General features: G+C 42.4%; 1 protein-coding gene across 5 annotated transcripts in view; it reads left to right on the forward strand.

Annotated features, from left to right (window-relative positions):
* arb2a (ARB2 cotranscriptional regulator A) overlaps positions 1–23,634 on the forward strand; it is a 570,831-nt gene that overhangs the window by 64,401 nt on the left and 482,796 nt on the right. For all 5 annotated transcript variants that reach the window (XM_043709291.2, XM_043709302.2, XM_087999275.1 and 2 more), the window contains exons 5-6: positions 6,330–6,395; positions 12,734–12,925. In XM_043709291.2, the coding sequence (XP_043565226.1) occupies positions 6,330–6,395; positions 12,734–12,925 (258 nt within the window). The remainder of the gene's footprint in view (positions 1–6,329; positions 6,396–12,733; positions 12,926–23,634) is intronic.

Below are 23,634 nucleotides of genomic sequence, written 5' to 3' on the forward strand. Positions count from 1 at the left end.
TGTGATACACACTTGACCAGTCTATTGATAACTTTATGCCTCACTCTGAACCATAGAGCCAAATTTAACGTAATTTGAAAAGGTTTTCTTTATCTCCCCTACTTTTAATCATTTGTACACGTATATGTATCAAAAACAGCAAAGTACATTACTGACACTTTCATGACCCCACTAGGGCCAGCCTTTGGCCAAAAATACCTATTGACCATTATCTTTTGTTTTCCTGTGTGCAGCTTTGGTCTCCTTAGTTAAGGAAGGATCTAAGTGCCCTGGAGATGGTTCAGAGCAAATTTACTAAATTGATCTCTGAAATGAGTGTATTCTCTTAAGGTGATATCTTTGACAGGATGTGCTTGTTTCAGTTCAAGTTTAGAAGAGTGAAGAATGACTTGATTAAAGTTATAAGATACTGAATGCTCTTGAAAAGTTGAACATGTAAAGGATGTTTCCTTGTTTGAGTCAGTCTGGAATTAAATTTTAACTTTAAGCTTTTAAAATGTAGGATTTGCTACTTCTGGACAAAGAGTGGAACTTTTTCTTTGGTGTAACTTTGGAACTCTGCCTCAGGAGGTGCTGGAAATGTGATCATTTTTATTTTTAAGACAAATGAATAGATTCTTATTGGGGAAGGGAATCAAGGGTTATCAAGGCTAGATGGAGAAAGTGAAATTCGAAGCACAAACAGATCAGACATGATTTTATTGAATGATAGATCAGACTTGAAAGGCGGAGTGCTGTACCTCTGCACCTATTTCACATGTTTTATATGACCCTTGTTCCTTGTTTTAAAAACAACAATTAAGCCAGTCAGACACAACCTTAACAAATCCATGCTGAATGTCCTTGATTAATCTTTAATCTAAATTTGTGGTTTTATACCATCTTTTTGAATTTTTCCAATAATTTGAGGTTAGGGTGGCTGGCCTATGTTTCTTCATAGAATCACCTTTTCCCTTTTAAAGCAACAGTACAGCTTTAGCAAGCTCTTAGTTTTCTGCCACCATGCCTGAAGCAAGAGAGATTGGAAAATGTTGATCCTCGCTTTTGTTATTTTTTTCCTTTGCATTCCTTAGCAGCCTGACATACATTTTAATTTGAGCCTGGTGATTTATCCATTTTTGAAGATGCTAAATATCTTTTTATATTATGTCTCTCACTATTTATTCTGTCCAATATGTCATATTCCTTTCTTTTGAAGCACAGGTTGAAGAAACCGGTTGAAAAGCTATTAGCAGCTGCTTCTGAAAAGCTTATGTATTGGCAAGAAAGAAATGCAAGGGTGCTTGCTCTTTTAAATTGGGTCTGCCTTATCCCACACTGACTGCAACCCTGAATTGGATCAGGCCACTAACTGATGTTTTCTTTGAAAATTGTGTTGTTGTTAGGCTCTAACTTGGAGAGTTGAGACACTGAACTGGTCCTGACCTTAAATCTAAAGTTCAGATGTTGTGTCTGCATATAGTCTAGATTTCTATCGCATGTTTGCTAGCTTTATGGTGCTGATCTAGACGGAGCTGCAGTGAAATTCTGAATGAAGTTTATTCTCCATGTTAGTAAAATTTAATAAACTCAAAGCCTTACTATTTTAATTATGTGACATAAGCTTGCTTTTTGTAATAAAAACAGAAATTGCTGGTGAAACTCCGTAGGTTTGACAGCATTTGTGGTAAGAAAGCAGAGTTAATGTTTTGAGTCCGATGACTCGTTATCAGAATTGATTGTTAGCAGCGAGGAAAAATGGTATTTATGCCGAAGAAGAAAGTTGGGGAGTGGTGATGGATTAGTGGAGATGGAGCCCAGAGAAATAGAGATTTAAAGGGGATAAGTAAGCAAGCACATTATGGATAGCAAGTCAAGACAGAAGAAAAGCTGAATAAGTGATTAATAAGAACTAAAACTATGAGAAAATGTGTGACCAGTACTGAAATCAACCCATGTAATGTGATAATAGGCCTAGGGGTAGGTATATGACCCATGTCACAACAGACATGGGGTGGATAAAATCACGGAAAGATGGAATCAGACTCTAAAGTTATTGATGTGGATATTGAGTTCCAGAAATGGCAAGGTCCTCATTTGGAAGATGAGGTATCATTGTTCAAGCTTGCACGAAGGCTCCCTGGAACACTGTAGCAGGCCTGTGACAGAAATGTTCAGGTGGGCACATGGTGTTTTTTTGAAGTGGCAGGCAACTGGCTGCATGAAATTAGACAGAATGTAGGTGTTCCACTTAATTGTCTAGCTCATTCGATGTTCTAACAGAAAACTTCTCTTCCTTTCAGGCATTAATGAATGCAAGCTGATACAACTCCAAGGTACCCACAATCCTCTGTCCCTCACTTCCCCTCTTTTCTGCTGACCCCACCACTTAGTATTTACTATTCCTTCTGACCTTTCAGTCTCTGATGCTGAATATTATTGAATGCTATTCAATAAATGTCTGTGCTCACACCTCAATTTCAGGCTTGACATGACATTGAACTCTTCTTCCATCAACCCTACTTCCATGCCTATTTCTTTGAACAGGAGTCCTCTCCGCTTACCACTAATGCCTTTACCTGCCTTCGACACTCTCTCTCCACCTGGACCCCTCCCTCTGGCCTTTTTACCTGCACACGACCTGTACATTGAGAACTGTTGATGTGACATTGGTTGCCTTAGTGTTGTGTCCCCCTTAACCATTTGAACCAATCTCCCTCTTAACTGACTACACTCCATGCTCTCAGATCCAGTACTGACTTTTTCATCAAGCTTGCTGACAAGGGTGGTGCTGCTGTTATCTAGCATACTGACTTCTACATTGTGGAAATTGAGAGCCAGCTCTCGGGCATCTCCTCCTGTCTCCCACCGGACCATGACCTCACTGTTGATCATCAGGCCATTGTGTCCACAACTGTCGACAACTTCATCTTATCTGGACATCTCCCTGTTATAGCCACCTAGCTAATAGACCCGCAGCTCCATACATCCTGCTTCTACCTTCTCCTCAGAATCCACAAACACTAGTACCCTGGCAGACCATTTTACTGTTTCTGCATGTCCTGCCCCACAGAACTTATTTCGTCTGACTTGAACTGTATCTTTTCCCCCCTCATGTAGTCCCCTCCTGACCTCAATTCACTGACAATTTACATCAGTTTCAGAATTTCTTGTTCGCGGGGTCCTCTTGCCTCCTGTTCATCATGGACATGCAGTCTACTTGCATGGATTATCAGGCTGGTCTCAGGCCTTTCTACTCCCTCCTGGAAAGAAGGCCTGAACCATCCCCATTCACCACCATTCACCTCTGCCTAGCCAAGCTCGTCCTCACATGTAACAACTTCTCCCATAACTCCTCTCACTTTCTTCAGGTCAGCGGTATGGTCGCAGGTACCTGCATGGGCCCTGGTTTTCTCTGTCTCTTTGTTGGTTATGTAGAACATACCTTGTTACAATCCTATTTGGGTCCCTCCCCACAACTTATTCTCCAGTATATCGTTAACATCATCAGTCCTGCTTCACACACTCATTCTGAATTAGAAAATTATCAAATTTGCTTCCAATTTCCAGCCTGCTCACACCTTCACCTGGTCTATCTCCAACTCCTCCCTTCTCTTCCTCATCATCTCCATGTCCATTTCTGGGGACAGGCTGTCCATTGATATCTGTTACAAACTCTCAGATTCCCACAGTTACCTGGATTATACATCTTCACACACTGCTTCCCATAAGGACTCAATCTCATTTTCCCAGTTTCCCTGTTTCTTTTCCATCTGTTCTGACAATGCCGGGGGTGGGGGGGAGGGGAAGTGACCAGCTTTTGAGTGTAACGAGGATTTTCTGCTATCTTGGTCAACAAGGCCCTTAGCCATGTTGAACCCATCTCATACTTTTTCCCTCACCAATTCTCTTTCCCGGCCCTCACTTACCACCCCACCAGCCTCCGCTTTCAAAGGATAATAAGCTGCCATTTTTGTCATCTCCAACGGGATATCACAACCAGGCACACATTCCCTTTCCCTCTCCTCCCTTGTCAACATTCTGCCAGACGCATTCCCTCTGGGACACCCTGGTCCTCTACTTCTCTTCCTCTATTCCCAGCATCTCTTCATGCCCTCACAGCACCTTCCCATGCTATTGCAAAAGGTTTCACACCTGCCTATTTTCCTCCTCCCTCTTCACCATCGAAGGCCTCAGGCATAGCTTCCAGATGAAGTAGTGATTTACCTTACTTCATTCAATTTAGTATTCTGTATTCACTGTTCACAATGTGGACTCTTCTACATCAGGAAGATGATACACACCTATGTTCTGTCTGGAAAAATGACCCCAAGCATCTAGTTGCCTGCCACTTCAACATATCACCATGTTTCCACCCCAAAATCTCTATTGCAGGCCTCCTGCAGTATTCCAGAGAGCCTCCGTGCAGGCTTGAAGAAGAATTTCTCATTTTCCATTTGGGGACCCTGCAGACAGTAGGAGTAAAACTTGAGATCAATAAGTTTAGACCTGATTCCATCCTTCCATGTTATTTTTTTCTTGTTTTATTATGATATGGGTTGCTTTTAGCACAGTCCATTCTCACCTACTGCAGGCCTATTATCTGTTCAGCTCACCCAGTCCCCCCTCGTCTTAACTCTTGCTATCGCTTATTCAGTTTTTCTTCTGTCCTGACCTGCTTTGTCCATAATTTCCTTGTATACATACCCATTTCATATATCTATCTCTCTCTGGGGTCCATCTCCTCCTATCTACTTTCCTCTTTCCTTCACCTCCCCCACAACTTCATCCTCAGCATTTTCTTAGTTGCTAACAAACAGTTCTCAATGAAGAGCCACTGGACTCAAAATGTTAGCTCTGCTTTCTTCCTTCAAATTGTGCCAGAAATGCTGAGTTTCACCAGCAAATTCTGTTTATGTTTCAGTTCTCCAATGTCTGCAGTTCTTTATTTTATTAGCTTTTTGTAATATTTTTGTTTGAGCAGTGTAAGTCACTTTTCTTTCATTCTTTCTTTAGATCGCAGTGGTATTCTATTCTCTTTGAACCTTTCTAAAGCCTTACAAATGAAAAAAAAAACTACTTTAGCCTATCTTTGGTTCCTTTTCTTTCAATATTGCTCAGCATCCATTTCTGTCTCTGAAGTAGCTTAGACTTTGACTACAATAGTTCCTTTCCAGAGGCAAAAATAGCTCTGAACTCCCAGCTTGTTGCCAGAATAATATGATAGCTTGATGTGCACTCAGTAGTCTGCTAATATTCTCTAATTTGGTAATCAGAAGTTGATAACTTCAGTTTAAACAATAAGTTAAGCAATGAAGCAATACTCATCAATTTAAATGTATTTTTTCGAACTGAAGTCGCCCAGCAAAAGGATTCTAGCAAGTAGACCAGATTTCTTTATTGCATTCAATGCATACTGATAATGATTTGTATGAATGGTCAAAAAACAATATTATCAAGAAACCATGATTCTATACCCATTTTTATAAATGCCATACAGTGTAATTCCAATAATCTAATGTTCCAATTCCAATAATCCAATAATCAAAGGAATCCTCGCAGATAATGGAAATTAGTGGATAATTCAGAACTGATTGTTTGTTTGCTCATTTCAAGTGTTTTCTTTACTATTTCGGGTCTCCTCATTTAGTTCTTGTAAGCTATTCTACTCTCTTCTGCTATTGCCTGTCGGATCAGCTCATGCTGGTGCAACCCATTTGCCTGCTCAAGTGTACTTGTGTATATGCTCACAACCTAAACTATCAGTTCCATCTCAGAACTGAAAGCCAGCTAAAAATGTTCCTCTTAAGCCAAAAAGCCCATCCGACATAGCAAGATAAAGACCACACTACGTGTGTTCATCTCCATTGGCATCCTCAGCTGAGATCAGTGCTGTCGGACCAGAGAATTAAAGTTGATATAGATCCTGTCTTTTTAAATGTTTACCTGTGTCAAGGAGCAGAGTGTGTTGAATATAATGTATACCCTGTTCACTATCATTGAAGCTTGCTTTAAAAACCTTCACTTAGTATTGATTTTGCTAGTAGCCATCTATGGGATTGCAGAAGATAAGTGCATGCTGCCTTTAGTGTTCCATTCTATAGCTAAGAGACACCTTAAGGGACTATCCTCAGTCAAAAATCTTGGACTCCTAATAGTTGGAATTCAGGACAGATTGAGAACATTGATCCAGCATATAAGCTGATCTTTCCAACAGAAACAGGTAAGTGTTTTAGTTCTGACCAAAAACAGGGATGAGGCACACAATAGATAATCAGATCTCTCCTTATACAATATATTTTGAACATAGATAACCTGTATAATGCTTCAATAAAATTTTGTCTCTGCAGATTATCACACACTTTGTTTATGAACTTTTAGAAAAAGAATGTCATTTGAAAAAGGTTTATCTCCCGGTAAGTTAAACTTCTAAAATGTTATAAGCACCTTCATGCACATTCACTCAATTGCCATGTACAGAGAAATTTAATATTATTATGTTCATGAAATACTGCATGTTTAAATGTCATTTAAAAGGACGTTAGTTGTTTGGAAAAAAAGGACTGTTGAAGAGTTTGATGTTGTGGTAATTTCACTGGATTATTGAGTAGTAAATGCTGGTTTAGCCAGTGCTGCCCACATTTTGTGAATTAATTGAAGTTAGTAATCCCAAGGACCAGGCTAACACTCTGGGAATCCCACCATGGCATATGGTGAAATATAAAGAATTCTGGAAATCCAGTGCCAGTCTGCTGCTGACACTGGAATCATCAATCACTGTGAAAACCCATCTGATTCCCTAATGACCTTTTTGGGAAGGAGATCTGCCGCTGTTACTTGGTTTGACCTACATGTGACTCCAACCTACAGCATTGTAATTGACTGAACTGCTTTCTGAAAGAGCCGAGCCAGCCATTCAATTTATTAAACTGCTATGAAGTCTAAGTAAAGGAATGCAATTGTACAGACCACCCAGCAATGACCTCGGCACTGAAGGTGACAATAATAACGAGCTCTGACTACTCTGCAAAGTCGTCTTTACTAATACCTGGGGTTTGTAACAAAATTGGAAGATTGTCCCACAGACTAATCAAGCAACAGCTTGATATTTGTTACACTGTAACTAATCTGTAACTGAAGAACTTGTATCCAGGTACACTTGTACCTAAGATGGCGCTGTAAGTAGCAACTTATAAACTTTTCACTGTGTTCATTGAGTACATTTGACATTAAAGCTAATTCCGTTCAATTCAATTCAGTTTTGTCTGTCAAGCATGATTCCATGTGTTGTCCCACATTTAAAGATATAGAAAATAGGAGCAGGAGTTTGGCTCATACAGCCTGCTCTGCTATTCGTTATGATCATCCAACTCAATAGATTGTTTGCGTTTTACCCCATATCCTTTGATCCTGTTAGCCCCAAGTTCTATATCTAATTCTTTCCTGAAATAATATCATGTTTTAGATGTAGGTTTGCTCGCTAAGCTGGAAGGAATGAACCTTCCAGCTCAGTGAGCAAACCTACATCCAGAACCTCAACCTGAGCTACAAATCTTTTCAAAACTCGCTAATACAATGTTTTGGCCTCCACTGCTTCCTGTGATGGTGATCTCTGCAGACTCATGAAGCACATCCTGGGAGGCCTCCACATTATATCCAGACTTATGCAGTCTCATGGCATCAGATGTGGGAACCTTTTGCTGATTACCACCGACTGGTTTTCCCTCAGCTGATGAATTAGTGCTCTTTTATGTTGATCATAAGTGGTAAGAAACATTGAAGGTGACGGGATGTAATCTGCGTGAGGGGAACTCAATATCTATCACCAAGAGTAGCTCAGTAACTGACTGAACTGGTTGAGTCCTAAAAGTCATACCTGGGAGACTGGATCTTTGGAAGGTGATGAAGGAGCCAACAAGAGAGAAAATTCGCACTAACCAACCTGCCATACCTTTCCGTGACAGCACTTGGAGGAGTGACCACCACCAAGTCCCATTGAAGTCACCCTCCACCATCTGTGACACTACTACCATGTGGATAGAATAAAGTTAAAATAGATTTGGCATCTCAAAGCTGAGCATCTATGAGGTGCAGTGAGCCATAAGAGAATTTTATTAAAATTCCAGTCTAACTTCATAACTTGGCATTTCCCCAACCTATCATTACCACTTAACAGTGAAGAGTGCATGCTTGGGGCAGCAACATGCATGCCTAGAAGTGAAGTGTTAACCTTGTGAAGCACAGGTCTATGTGCATGCCACGTAGTATAAGCAGCAGGGAGTAAACCAGGGTAAGTGAGCCCATAGCCAACGCACCATTGTGGGTTTTGCAGTCCTGACACACCTAGTGTTGAATGATGGTGGGCAATTAAAGAACTAATGAGGTTGATGTTCTGCAAATATCCACATCTTCAATGATGGGTAAACTCAACAAATCAGTGCAAAATTTAAGGCTGAAGCATTTGCAGTAGTCTTCAACCAGAGGTGCTGAGTGGATAATCCATGTCAACATCCTCCTGAGATCCCCCAGCATCACAGATGCCAAGTTTCAGCCAATTCAAGCCACTCCACATGAAAGTAAGAAATAGTTGAAGGTGCTGGATATTGAAAAAGTTATGTGCTGTGACTATCTTAGCAATAGGACAGAAGACTCGTACTCCAGGACAGCTAAAACACTGGAACTACCTGATTTAATATGACAACTTGCTCAGGTGTCTCCAGGCAACAAAAGTCAGGACAAATTCAACCTGGTTAATTATTGCTGTATTGGTCTGTTTGCAATCATTAGCAAAGTGACAGAAGTGTCAGTCAACATTGCTACCAAGTAGCATTTGCCCGAGTGTGGCATCAAAATCTAGTGAAATGGGAGTCATTTGGAATCTGTGGGAAAGCTTGATTCAGGTTGACCATGCTGAACACAAAGAAAGATACGGGGTTCATTATTTGTGCCCCAGAACATGGGGAGTTCCTCAGGATAGAGTCATAAGCCCAGCCATCTTGAGCTGCATTTTCAAACTTCACTCCACCATAAGGCTGGGGAAGTTTGTTTACTCAATATTCAGCATCATTCACAACTCCTCAAATGAAATATGTCCACATGCCGCAAGAACTGGAGAATATTCAGGCTAATCACTAGCAAATAACATGCATTCCACACACGTTGGAGAATGTCCATCTCCAACAAGTGAAAATCTAATCACCTCCTGTTGACATTCAGTGGCATTATCACTGAATATAAACATCCTGGAAGTTATTATTCAACAGCAAATGAACTGGGCCAGCCATATGAACTTTGTGGCTACAAGTACAGGCCATCAGCTGGGAATTCTGTGCATGTAACTCATCTCAGGTCTTCCTTCTGCATATCCAACGTCTCCAAGATACAATTGAGGAGAGTGATGAAATAATCTCCACTTGCCGGGGTGTGTGCAGCTCCAGTAATACTCATTAATCTCAATATCATCCAGACAAAGCAGCTCACTTGGTTGACACTCATCTACCAACTTCAGTGTTCACACCCATCACCATCAATTTTCAGTAGTAGTGTATCATGTACGAAATGCTTTGCAGCAACTCCCCTAGGCTCCTCGATAAATCTTCCAAACTTACACCTTCTGCATCACGTGAATGAATAAAAATGAAAGCAGGATATTTGGAAATTGTGAAAAATAGATTGATGGGCCTCCATTTATGCTGTAATGTTTGAGCATATCAAAATGATACCAGAAATGCAAATTTCTGGATATATTTCAAACACCACTTTTTGGTTCTGATAAAATTATTTTGTTGTGGAATCTAATATGAAGAGAAACCTTTTCTTTATGGGTTATTTGTCTGTGGACACTTGATCCAGCTTTGGAAGCAAGGTCAATGAAAATTTTTAAAGCTGAGTGAGATTGACTCCTTTGTCACATACTGTTGAGGCCACAATCGGATCACTATGCTCTTGTCAAATGCAGGCTTGAGGATCCAAAACAATGTAGAAACAGGAGCTATTCAGCCCTTTGAGTAATTTAAATGCTGACTTGTACTTCATTTCTGTTTATCCCCTTTTACCTCTTTACAGCCTGAACCCAACAAAAATATCCCATTCTCAGTATTGAAAATTTCATTTGAACCAGAATCTCTATCATTTGTGAGACTAAATACTGTATTTACACTAACCCTTGCGTGAAAAAAAGTGCTTCCCAACTCTCTCTCAAATGATTATGCTCTAATTTTAAGACTATACCCTCTTGTTCTAGAGTCCATTGCAGGAAATAATTTCTCTGCATACACTCTGAGCATATATAATCTGCCAACTCCTTTAATCATAGAGTCATAGAGATGTACAGCATGGAAACAGACCCTTTGGTCCAACCCGTCCATGCTGACCAGATATCCCAACCCAATCTAGTCCCACCTGCTAGCACCCGGCCCATATCCTTCCAAACCCTTCCTATTCATATATCCATCCAAATGCCTCTTAAATGTTGCAATTGTACCAGCCTCCACCACATCCTCTGGCAGCTCATTCCATACACGTACCACACTCTGCGTGAAAAAATTGCCCCTTAGGTCTCTCTTATATCTTTCCCCTCTCACCCTAAACCTATGTCCTCTAGTTCTGGACTCCCTGACCCCAGAGAAAAGACTTTGTTTATTTATCCTATCCATGCCCCTCATAGTTTTGTAAATCTCTATAAGGTCACCCCTCAGCCTCTAATGCTCCAGGAAAAACAGCCGCAGCCTATTCAGCCTCTCCCTGAGCTCAGAACCTCCAACCCTGGCAACATCCTTGTAAATCTTTTCTGAACCCTTTCAAGTTTCACAACATCTTTCCGATAGAAAGGAGACCAGAATTGTACGCAATATTCCAACAGTGGCCTAACCAATGTCCTGTACAGCCGCAACATGACCTCCCAACTCCTGTACTCAATACTCTGGCCAATCAAGGAAAGCATACCAAAAGCCTTCTTCACTATCCTATCTCCGTGAGACTCCACTTTCAAGGAGCTATGAACCTGCACTCCAAGGTCTCTTTGTTCAGCAACACTCCCTCGGACCTTACCATTAAGTGTATAAGTCCTGCTAAGATTTGCTTTCCCAAAATGCAGCACCTCGCATTTATCTGAATGCCACATCTGCCACTTCTCAGCCCATTGGCCCATCTGGTCCAGATCCTGTTGTAATCTGAGGTAACCTTCCTCAATGTTCATTACACCTCTAATTTTGGTGTCATCTGCAAACTTACTAATTGTACCTCTTATGCTCGCATCCAAATCATTTATGTAAATGACAAAATGTAGAGTTCCCAGCACCGATCATTGTGGCACTCCACTGGTCACAGGCCTCCAGTCTGAAAAACAACCCTCTACCACCACCCTCTGTCTTCTACCTTTGAGCCAGTTCTGTATCCAAATGGCTAGTTCTCCCTGTATTCCATGAGATCTAACCTTGCTAATCAGTCTCCCATGGGGAACCTTATCGAACGCCTTACTGAAGTCCATATAGATCACATCTACTGCTCTGCCCTCATCAATCTTCTTTGTTACTTCTTCAAAAACTCAATCAAGTTTGTGAGACATGATTTCCCATGCACAAAGCCGTGTTGACTATCCCGAGTCAGTCCTTGCCTTTCCAAATACATGTACATCCTGTCCCTCAGGATTCCCTCCAACAACTTGCCCACCCCGATGTCAGGCTCACCAGTCTATAGTTCCCTGGCTTGTCTTTACTGCCCTTCTTAAACAGTGGCATCACGTTTGCCAACCTCCAGTCTAAACCTGATTAGATCACTCTTCAAATTCTAAACTCGAAGGTACAAGTCAACATTTTGTAACTGTAACTTTTAAGCCCTAAAATCATTCTGGTGAATTTACGCAAGACCAGTTTCATATACAATGTATCTTTCCTGGGATCTGTTGTCCAAAACTCAATTTGAAATTCATGTTATGAAGTAAGACTTTCTTTGGTTTCAAACACAAGATCTTCCATAATAACTCAAAAACTTTCAAATCGATTTGTTGATTGTTGAAAGCTTTTTTTGCGACAGTACTGTTAAGTATCGTAAGTGTTTTTCCAACTTAAGGAAGTTTGTCAGAGCCACACTTTTCTCCATACATGTTAATAGTACACATGAATGCTAATGGAGCACAATTTAAATATTTGAGAATGACTCAAAACTTGAAAGTATTACGTACTATGAGGAGGATAGTGGTAAGCTGGTGAAATGGACAAGCAGATGGCATTTCAAATTTAACAAAGTGTAACATGATTCATTTTGATTGGAAGAAAGAGAAAAGGCAATATAAAATAAAGGGGCTGTAGAAGAAAAAAGATGTAGCTGTATGTGCACACAAATCATAAAATCATGTTGTGATACACCAGGTTTGAGAGATCGGTTAACAATGGAGAGAAAGTATTCTCGTTGGTTCAAGTATTGAGAATCAGAGTGTACAATTTAAGGTCAGTATCGATAGAAGCAACAGCAACGGGAAGTCAAATATTTTTATGTAGCAAATAGTTCAGATCTGAAATCCTGGAGGCAGAGTTAATTGTGGCCCTGAAAAGATAATTGGATAATTATCTGAAGAGAACAATTTGCATAGTTTGAGTAAACTGAGTAGGTATTTGTAGGATTAGAAATGGTATGGATGCAATCAACTGATTAGCCTTTTTTTATGCTATAACCATTCTGTGATTCTTCATATTTTTATAACAATATACACTCCACGATGATTTTTAAAAACCTTTCTGCTTTTATTCTAATTCAGGTGGATGCTACAGAAGATGAACCAAAGAGCTTCATCTTTATGAGTGAAGATGCCATGTCAAATCCTGACAAATTAATGGTTCTGATTCACGGTAGTGGGGTTGTTCGGGTTGGACAGTGGTCCAGACGATTGATAATCAATGAAGATCTTGACAGTGGCACGCAGATACCTTTCATTAAAAGGGCTATGAATGTAAGGCTAATTTTCTGAAACTTATTTCTGATTTTTCTAAACATATTTTAATGTCTTTTAACCACTTGACTTTGCTTCAATACTTAGAAATGATAGAAAAACAAATGGTACGAATGTATAAGAGAAAAAAAGATTATTGTAGTCCACCTGGCTGGCTCCAGTATAGAACAGCAAGAAATACAGTTCATTACATTTTATCCAGTAATTGATTTCTCTGTTTAAAAACTAGTTCAGCTACCCCATAAAATTGCAATTATTAGCTCGTAGAGATTTCTCACCAAATGGTGGGAGGATGCTCCTGGCATTTCAAAGCATGTCACAACATCTACATTTCTTGTTGATTAAGGGTGTACCATAAGACAAAGTTGTTCTTGTGGGATACAAATTTGTTCGTTGTAATATCATATTTATAACTCAGGACGTCTTCATGTATAACATATCCTTTACCCAGGCATTTGAGATATTATCATTCTTAAAGTGCGATATCCATAGCAGTAACTGTTGTGTACTTGGCATGTTCATTGTGGTGATTGATTTATCATTACTGCTGTCCAGGAAAGCCTTCACCTCTCTGCAGACCTCCTTGTAATTCAAGCTAGAGATGCATTTAACATTATCTGCATAAGACAGGAAGTGGATTGCTGGTTTGATGATGACCCTCAACGTTGTCTCAGAACATTTCATATTGGTTCTTGGCCGCTCCTTTCTCTGGCCCCTCTGCCAGCTTTCCCACGGCATTCATTGCCAACATTTAAAGTTTAACCACTGTCAAATCTCACTCACCTCTATTCCCAAATTTTTGCAAGGTTTGTGAAGGTTTGTAGCTCAGGTTGAGGTTTAGGGTGTAGGTTTGCTCGCTGAGCTGCAGGTTTGATATCCAGACGTTTCATTACCTGGTCAGGTAACATCATCATTGGCGACCTCCAAGTGAAGCGAAGCTGTTGTCTCCTTTCTATTTATATCTTTCTCCTGGATGGGTTTCCTGGGGTTTGTGGTGATGTCATTTGTGGAAATGACATCACCACAAGCCCCAGGAACCCCATCCAGGACAAAGATATAAATAGAAAGCAGGAGTCAACAGCTTCACTTCACTTGGAGGTCGCCACTGATGATGTTACCTAGCCAGGTAATGAAACGTCTGGATATCAAACCTACAGCTCAGCGAGCGAACCTACACTCTATTCCTAAATGTTTAGTGCCTTCTTAATTAAATAATTCTTTTTGATCTATTATTCTTTCCTTTCAGAGCTGCATTCCATGCCACCTTAATATTCTCAGTGTCATGGTAAGCAGGTTTTCAGAGTTTAACATATGAAAACCCTTCAGGACCTTGAATATCTTAATAATATAATTTTTGCTGGTGCAAATCAATTCAGTTTTTGTATGTTCCTGATAAGTTAGATGTTTGATGGCAGGCAGCCCTAATGTACATCTTTTTCAGTGCCATGAGGTCCTTTTTAATATGTGGCATGAATCTGCATATTACACTCTCACTTGGGTCAAATCTTTTGCCTTGGATAGTTAACTGTCATGTTTTATGTTCAAAGTTCAATGGTGCAATATCTTAGCAGGGATAACAGTGGAGGAACAATGGCAGATATTTCTGTGTATAATGCAGAAGATGCAGGATCAGTTCATTCCAAAAAGGAAGAAAGATCCTAGGAGGAGGCATGGGTGGCCGTGGCTGACGAGGGAAGTTAAGAAACATATAAAGTTAAAAGAGAAAAAGTATAACATAGCAAAGATAAGTGGGAAAACGGAGGACTGGGAAGCTTTTAAAGAACAGCAGAGGATTACTAAGAAGGAAATACGCAGAGAAAGGATGAGGTACGAAGGTAAACTGGCGAAAAATATAAAGGAGGATAATAAAAGCTTTTTTAGGTATGTGAAAGGCAAAAAAATGGTAAAGACTAAAATTGGGCCCTTGAAGACGGAAACAGGGGAATATATTACGGGGAACAAAGAAATGGCAGAAGAATTTAATTTGTACTTCAAATCTGTGTTCACTGGGGAAGACACAAGCAATCTCCCTGGGGTAACAGTGGCTGAAGGACCTGAACTTAAGGGAATTTATATTTGCCAGGAATTGGTGTTGGAGAGAGTGTTAGGTCTGAAGGTTGATAAGTCCCCAGGGCCTGATGGTGTAGATCCCAGGGTACGGAAGGAGGTGGCTCGAGAAATCGTGGATGCGTTGGTGATTATTTTCCAGAGTTCGATAGATTAGGGATCAGTTCCTGCGGATTGGAGGGTGGCTAATGTTGTACCACTTTTTAAGAAAGGTGGGAGAGAGAAAGCAGGAAGTTATAGATCAGTTAGTCTGACCTCAGTGGTGGGAAAGATGCTGGAGTCTATTATAAAGGATGAAATTACGACACATCTGGATAGTAGGATGTTTTGTAAATTCTCAAGGATCGGGTTCGCAGGAGAGTAGTCTGACACAGACCAGGAGAAAAGAACTGAGAGACGAGTTTGCTAGAATATAAGTATTTTATTCCCCGCAGTGTCGTCTCAACCAGGTCTCGTACTTACAACGGGTCTGGTTTATACTCACTCTACATGTTACCGGAACTGGGAGCCGTCAGTTCTCGTAGAGCGGTTGCCAACAACCCACGCTCGGCGGTTAAACGTAACCCGGAGCAGACTCTACCGAACTGGGGACTTTCCCAGCTTATATACTCTTTCGAGATCTAAACATTCATGCGAACAACAGGGCAAGACTCTTTACGAGTTTCAGCTGGAACCAATTAAGCTTGCAACATCCTGTTTGACAGTGTCTGTTCCTTATCAAGGCTGGTAGCATAAACACCATAAGCAACACATTCCATTCCGGCAACATATTCATGCGAACAACAGGGCAAGACTAAGCAACACCTTCCATTCCGGTAACATATTCATGCGAACAACAGGGCAAGACTAAGCAACACATTCCATTCCGGTTACATACAGATAATAAGATTCACACATGTATTGGGACATAATTTTAACCCTTTCACCACATTCCACTGATTGGCCCAATACATGTGTTACATCATGCCCATATATATTTTTTCCAACAAGCATCTACGTACACGCCAAATATACAAGCAAGTCAGGATATTACAGCATGTTACGATCACCAGGACTCCTACCAGGATCGATGAGGGTGGGAATAGGAACTTCCCCGCAGTGGAGGACATACCACTCAACATATCCCACCCATGATGAGCTGACTCTACTTCCACTACATGGGCAGCGTGTACTACCTCCTGTCCATGTATAAAGGTAGACACTGTAACCTTGGTGACATTGGTTTGATGCTTTCGTAATATCTGCTTAAGCTCCTCGGATCGGTCCAATGCTTGCTTAAACCGATCCAGGGAAATGTTCCAAGGATTCATCAGCACTTTCCACTGCACCTTGGTAAAGTGGTGAGCACTGCTATAATTGGTTAACAGATAGGTCTGATTCTGCCATTGCCACTGATAGACATTTGAGAGGCATCCCGAGAACGGTACTGTGGGAAGCGTAGGATGTGGGTTATTGGTAGCCACACAGAGCGTGTGTGGCCCAATCTGCCACATCATGTCCCTTGGAGTTTCAACAGTCCATTCGCACAGGGCAAGGGTCCCGATATCTGTCCATCAGTAGGCAAGTTTTTCCCTGATCAGTCTGTTCACAAGCGGACAGATCATAGGTAATATTGGTATCTGGGCTAAACCACTGCCCCTTTGTTTTCAGGAAATAGTATCCAGAAGACGTACTCACCGGTAATACATAATATTGACAGACCGTAACAGTTCGAGTTACATTCATGGTAACAAAATGCCCTCTACACATAGTTGTATTACACCATGTTTTCTCTGGATGTGTCATCATCCACAGTTTCTCGGATACATTCCATATTCCCCTCCAAGCTTGTACATTAGGGGATGTTACCGTGCGCAAGAATCGTTCTTTCTGCATCTGTGCATGCAACATGTTAATATGACAGGCAGTCCAATTTTACTGAGCTGTAATGTTCTCAAACAGTTCCTGGGTGGCACCCCAGACATCTAGTTCCCATTGCAGGGATTGTATCAATATTTTAGCTGTTTCTCCTTGAGTCATCATTACGGATGGCATCCATCTTCCAATGGTGTGCAGCCCTTGTGAAGTAGCCTGTCCTGTGTTGGATAATTTAGTACGGGTTACCTCAGAGTCAATAGCATTTGAGATACCCATGACAGTTCCTGCACCTCCCAGTAGAGTGTCATACCATGCACGCCGCCTCCTCTTATGTTGGCATTCTGGGATAGCCGGCAGCCGCACCTGCCAGTGAACATCAGTGTGCAGTACTGCCTGGGCCATCTGCTGACAAGTTGACATAATGGGAGCCAACTGTGTGCGGTGCGCGTCAGAGACGTTAGGGCGCACCAAGATCAGCCATAACGTTCGAGTCCGGTTTTGAATAACTGTTCCATTGCTGATCCAGATGTCCTCATCTCCAGTCGTAATGTTCCATCGTGTCCCGTTTGAGCTTTCACATTCACGAGCGGTTATATTCCAATGACACATATTCACCGTTGCATTCAACATCAATGTACAGCTAGGGGTTATCAAAGTTACATTTCTCCCCTTATAACATCGTACACAAGTGTACATTTGACAATCACTCGTGAGATCTAAAATTGTACACCATTGATTTGCCGCGCACTTAAAATCATCTTGCTGTCGTTCCTCACTACTAATTTTCCAACCTACATTTTGTTTCGATAAGGGTACCAACGACTGAGCTGGCACACTCCTCCAGACTGATTCCCCAGGATACATAATGGTGACCAGACTGTCTTTTCCTTGGGCTATGATCTCTGCCGGTTTGGGGGGACCAGTTGTCTGGCGTACCCATACCTTGGCACCCTTAGTGTCAGTAGACCCAAATCCCCCCGTCCCACGCTCAGTAACCTTAACGGGAGCTCCCGTCTCTTCCACCGTGGTAAGGTTACATGGTTTAATAACTAATTGTGCTATTCTGTCTCCCTTCTGTATCACATAAGGTTCAGATGTGATGTTGACCAGGACTACTCCCAATTCTCCTTGGTCGTCCGCGTCAATTACTCCTGCCATTACATCAATCCCCTTTAGTGACAATCCCGATCGCGGGAGGACATGCCCATAGGTTCCAGGGGGACAAATCAATCCTAATCCGGTCTTAATCACCGTAGGTTTTTGTTGGACCAAAGTCTGTGTAGTTAACGCTCGTAAGTCCAGTCCAGCCGAAGCCGGTGTGGCCCTTACGGGAATATTAGCTTCCTTAGCAAATTTCCACATTTTAATAGGCTGTGCCTTTGGGGTATCACACACCCGTATCATCCGATTCAAGGGCGTCACCCCGTTTCCCAATGGGCGGTTATTAATTTTCTTTACTACCCGAATCAATTGTTTCTTCCAACCTGTTAAATTATTACATCCTCCTGCCTTTCGCAGGGAGGATTTTAGAAGCCCGTTCATTCGTTCAATAAGTCCCGCAGCTTGCGGATGGTAGGGCACGTGATAAATCCACTCCACATGGTTATCATGACACCACTGCTTCACCATCCCTCCTGTGAAATGGGAGCCATTGTCACTCTGGACCTGTATGGGCAATCCATAAAATTGTTCGATCAAATCTAAACACCGTAAGGTAGCCTGTTGGTTGTTATGTCGACAGGGATGGGCTACCAAAACCCCAGACATAGTGTCCACAGCTGTACATATATGGTTACATCCTTGTGAGGAAGGTAATGGGCCCACAAAGTCCATTTGCCAGCTCTGTCCCGGTCCCTCTCCTCGGTGTATATGTCCCATCATATGTTGGGGCACTCCCTGCCGTTGATGCTGACACTGCTCGCATTGATTTACTGCAGTCTTGACATAATCTACCATAAGATCTATTCCCCGATCATGAGCCCACTGCAAGGTTCCTTGCACTCCCCAGTGTCCGGCCTTAAGGTGTGCCCATCTAGCCAAGTCCACTGAGGTGCCCCTTTGTACACTCATGGCTCGGACAATGCCATCTACATATCGGTTATGTAAAGCTTCCGCATCATTTCGGGATGTATGAGCGTCTACATGGGTAATATATATATCTAGATGTCGAGCCTTCTCCCATATATCTTCCCATAATTGTTTACCCCATACCTCCCTATTCTGAATCATCCACTGATTGGCCTGCCAAGTTGGCATCCATTGTGTCATGCCGTTAACCACTGACCAAGAGTCAGAAAACAAATAAACTCCCATGACCCCTGCTTGCATGACGACCATATGCACTGCTTTTAATTCTGCCCACTGACTACTTTTTCCCTCCCCTAATTCTTCTAGGGTAGTGCCTTGTTTTGGGTTAAAGGCAGCAGCCTTCCATCTACGCTGTCCCGCTTTCCATTGGGCTGACCCATCTACGAACCAAGCCGTGGCTTGGTCATCCGGGGTCAGTTCATCATATCGTTTGCCCATCTTGACGGGTGATTCTTTATACTCAATCACCTCAAACCGCTTTTCCCCTTCCTCAGGGGCCTCCGCCACTTGCTCATGCAGGACTGACACTCCCTTTTGTCCAGTCCGCACTCTTTCTGACACGTACCATTTCCATTTGATAATGCTGCTCTCTTGGGCGGTTCCTATCCTGTGGGTAGTGGGGTCACTGAGTACCCACGGGAGGATAGGAATAGCTGTTCTCATGATCACTTCATGTCCAATAGTTAGAGCTTCAGTTTCCACCAAGCTCCAGTAACATGATAACAATTGTTTCTCAAAGGGGGTGTATCGTTCCCCTGCTGGGGGCAATTTCCGGGACCAAAATCCCAATTCCGCAGGAGGCTGAGCCCGCGGTAATTCATGCATAATTGCCTCCCCCTGTTCATTCCGTATGGGATTCCCTTCCCCATCTAACATTACTTCCCGCTGCACCGGGAGGCGTCTCTGGACTTGTTTTCTCCTAACTACTGGTTTAGCCTGGAGTACGGGTGGGTCATCTTCATACTGATCATCTGAATCTCCCCAAATATTTCCGTCCCAATGGTCGATATCCCATCGATCCCCATTATTTAACTGGGCTACAAACGCCCGTACTTGTACTGGGTCCGGGGTTCGAGGGACCTTCCTTTTCTCTTTCCGTTTCTTAGCAGACAGATACATAATAGTTCGTCCTGCTAGTTCAGTTAATGCTGTCAATTCAGCCTTTAACTTCATAATTTCCTGCCTCAACATAGAGGCATCTCCCGAACTGAGTCCCTGCTCATGTTTCAGGAGGACTAATTCTGCTTCAGCTTTTTGGCGCTTGTCTGACTGTTGTCTACAAGCCGCCGCACATGCCCACATCCTCCGCTGTACCCCAGGCAAGGGGTTCTTCGGCAGGACTGAGATCTTCTCAAGGATGGACAGCAGCGACACTGGGGTTCCTACGCCCTCGGCTTCCCAGTTTTCCGGTCGCCCCCCACCATTTGCCCACATCCTCCGCTGTACCCCAGGCAAGGGGTTCTTCGGCAGGACTGGGATCCTCTCAAGGGTGGACAGCAGCGACACTGGGGTTCCTACGCCCTCGGCTTCCCAGTTTTCCGGTCGCCCCCCACCATTTGCCCACATCCTCCGCTGTACCCCAGGCAAGGGGTTCTTCGGCAGGACTGGGATCCTCTCAAGGGTAGACAGCAGCGACACTGGGGTTCCTACGCCCTTGGCTTCCCAGTTTTCCGGTCGCCCCCCACCATTCCTCAAACAAACTGCCACGTCATGCCACGGTCCCTGCCATCCCGGGACGGTTGGGACCTCCACAGTTTGTTCTTCTGGTTTCTTAGTCCTTTTCCCAAACATTGTTCTGTATCAAAATCTCTCCCCAATTGCGATTGATCCTGCCGAAAATTCTCAAGGATCGGGTTCGCAGGAGAGTAGTCTGACACAGACCAGGAGAAAAGAACTGAGAGACGAGTTTGCTAGAATATAAGTATTTTATTCCCCGCAGTGTCGCCTCAACCAGGTCTCGTACTTACAACGGGTCTGGTTTATACTCACTCTACATGTTACCGGAACTGGGAGCCGTCAGTTCTCGTAGAGCGGTTGCCAACAACCCACGCTCGGCGGTTAAACGTAACCCGGAGCAGACTCTACCGAACTGGGGACTTTCCCAGCTTATATACTCTTTCGAGATCTAAACATTCATGCGAACAACAGGGCAAGACTCTTTACGAGTTTCAGCTGGAACCAATTAAGCTTGCAACATCCTGTTTGACAGTGTCTGTTCCTTATCAAGGCTGGTAGCATAAACACCATAAGCAACACATTCCATTCCGGCAACACATTCATGCGAACAACAGGGCAAGACTAAGCAACACCTTCCATTCCGGTAACATATTCATGCGAACAACAGGGCAAGACTAAGCAACACATTCCATTCCGGTTACATACAGATAATAAGATTCACACATGTATTGGGACATAATTTTAACCCTTTCACCACATAGGATCAGGATAGTTCAGAGTCAGCATGGATTTATGAAGGGGAAATCATGCTTGACTAATCTTCTGGAATTTTTTGAGGATGTAACTCTGAAGATGGACGAGGGAGATCCAGTAGATGTAGTGTACCTGGACTTTCAGAGAGCTTTTGATAAAGTCCCACATAGGAGTTTAGTGAGCAAAATTAGGGCGCATGGTATTGGGGGCAAAGTACTAACTTGGATTGAAAGTTGGTTGGCTGACAGGAAACGAAGAGTAGTGATAAACGGCGACCAGTGGGGTACTGCAGGGATCAGTGCTTTTTACAGTATATATTAATGATATAGAAGATGGTATTAGTAATAACAGTTTTTGCAATTTATATTAATGATATAGCTTTTTACAATATATATTAATGATATAGAAGATGGTATTAGTAATAGCATTAGCAAATTTGCTGATGATACTAAGCTGGGTGGCAGGGTGAAATGTGAGGAGGATGTTAGGAGATTACAGGGTGACCTGGACAAGTTAGGTGAGTGGGCAGATGCATGGCAGATGCAGTTTAATGTGAATAAATATATGGTTATCCACTTTGGTGGCAAGAACAGGAAGGCAGATTACTACCTAAATGGAATCAATTTAGGTAAAGGGGCAGTACAAAGAGACCTGGGTGTTCTTGTACACCAGTCAATGAAGGTAAGCATGCAGGTACAGCAGGTAGTGAAGAAGGCTAATAGCATACTGGCCTTCATAACGAGGGATTGAGTATAGAAGCAAAGAGGTTCTTCTGCAGCTGTACAGGGCCCTGGTGAGACCACACCTGGAGTATTGTGTGCAGTTTTGGTCTCCTAATTTGAGCAAAGATATTCTGGCTCTTGAGGGAGTGCAGCGTAGGTTCACAAGGTCAATTCCTGGAATGGCGGGATTACCATATGCTGAAAGACTGGAGCGACTGGGCTTGTATACCCTTGAGTTTAGAAGACTGAGAGGGGATCTGATTGAGACATAAAAGATTATTAAAGGATTGGACACTCTGGAGGCAGGAAACATGTTTCTGCTGATGGGTGAGTGCCGAACCAGAGGACACAGCTTACAAATACAGGGTAGACCATTTAGGACAGAGATGAGGAGAAACTTCTTCACCCAGAGAGTGGTGGCTATGTGGAATGCTCTGCCCCAGAGGGCACTGGAGGCCCAGTCTCTGGATTCATTTAAAAAAAGAGTTGGATAGAGCTCTCAAGGATAGTGGAATCAAGAGTTATGGAGATAAGGCAGGAACAAGATACTGATTAAGGATGATCAGCCATGATCATATTGAATGGTGGTGCAGGCTCTAAAGGCAGAATGGCCTGCTCCTGCACCTATTGTCTATTATTCAGATCAAAGTTGGCTTATTATTTATCACTGCAGTATGCTGTCTAGATGGTTTTGACAATCTGTGTGGTGCTGGAAAAGCAAAGCCAGTCAGGCAGTATCTGAGGAGCAGGAGAGTTGACTTTTTGAGCCTACCCTCTATTTCCTCCTTATTCATATATTCATCCAAGGGCTGAATATCTTTTCTCGTCAGGGTTTGTAATTGTGACCTGGTTAAGGATGTGTTTGTGGTTTAGAAAACTTTTAGTATAGCTGAAAAGAGAGGTGCTACCAAAGTGAAAAGAATGCTGCCTGAGGTAGAGTCACATTATGTAGCGTCGATTTTCCTGCTCCTCTGATGCTGCCTGACCGGCTGTGCTTTTCCAGCACCACACTTTTTCCCTCTGATCTCCAGTATCTGCAGTCCTCACTTTGACCCAGTTTTGACAATCTGTCCAGTGATATCCCCAAATCCATTCAATCAGTGTCCTGCGGGTAAGCTTGTCTATAGTTTATTTCCTTTGCTAATCTCATAATTTAGCATTTAATCATATTTACTGTAATTTGCTGTTTCTTAACCCAACTTCCTGAAATATCTGCATTTGCCCAAATCCCATCAGCATCTGATTAATCTGTATGTGATTGTTTGCAACAGCCTCCAAGCTGAGTAATCTGTAAATTTTATCCCTACTTCCAAACATTGGATATAAAATATGATTTATAAAGTTTCTACTGCAGTTTCCAGTCGTATATGGTGCATGTGAATTGGGCACTGTGACTTTGAATTTAATTACTTACATTCTTTCATTTTAGACATGTTTTCAAATTGCCAATATTTGTTGTCCTGATCAAAATCCAATTAAAAATTGTCAGTCTTAGCATTACCTGTCATTTGAGTATTTTTCTAATGTTCTATTAAAAAGCACCTG

The sequence above is a fragment of the Chiloscyllium plagiosum genome, unplaced genomic scaffold (assembly GCF_037043375.1).
Source record: "Chiloscyllium plagiosum isolate Xiang-an unplaced genomic scaffold, Cpla_swu_hap1 HiC_scaffold_2, whole genome shotgun sequence".
NCBI classification, from domain to species: Eukaryota; Metazoa; Chordata; class Chondrichthyes; order Orectolobiformes; family Hemiscylliidae; genus Chiloscyllium; species Chiloscyllium plagiosum.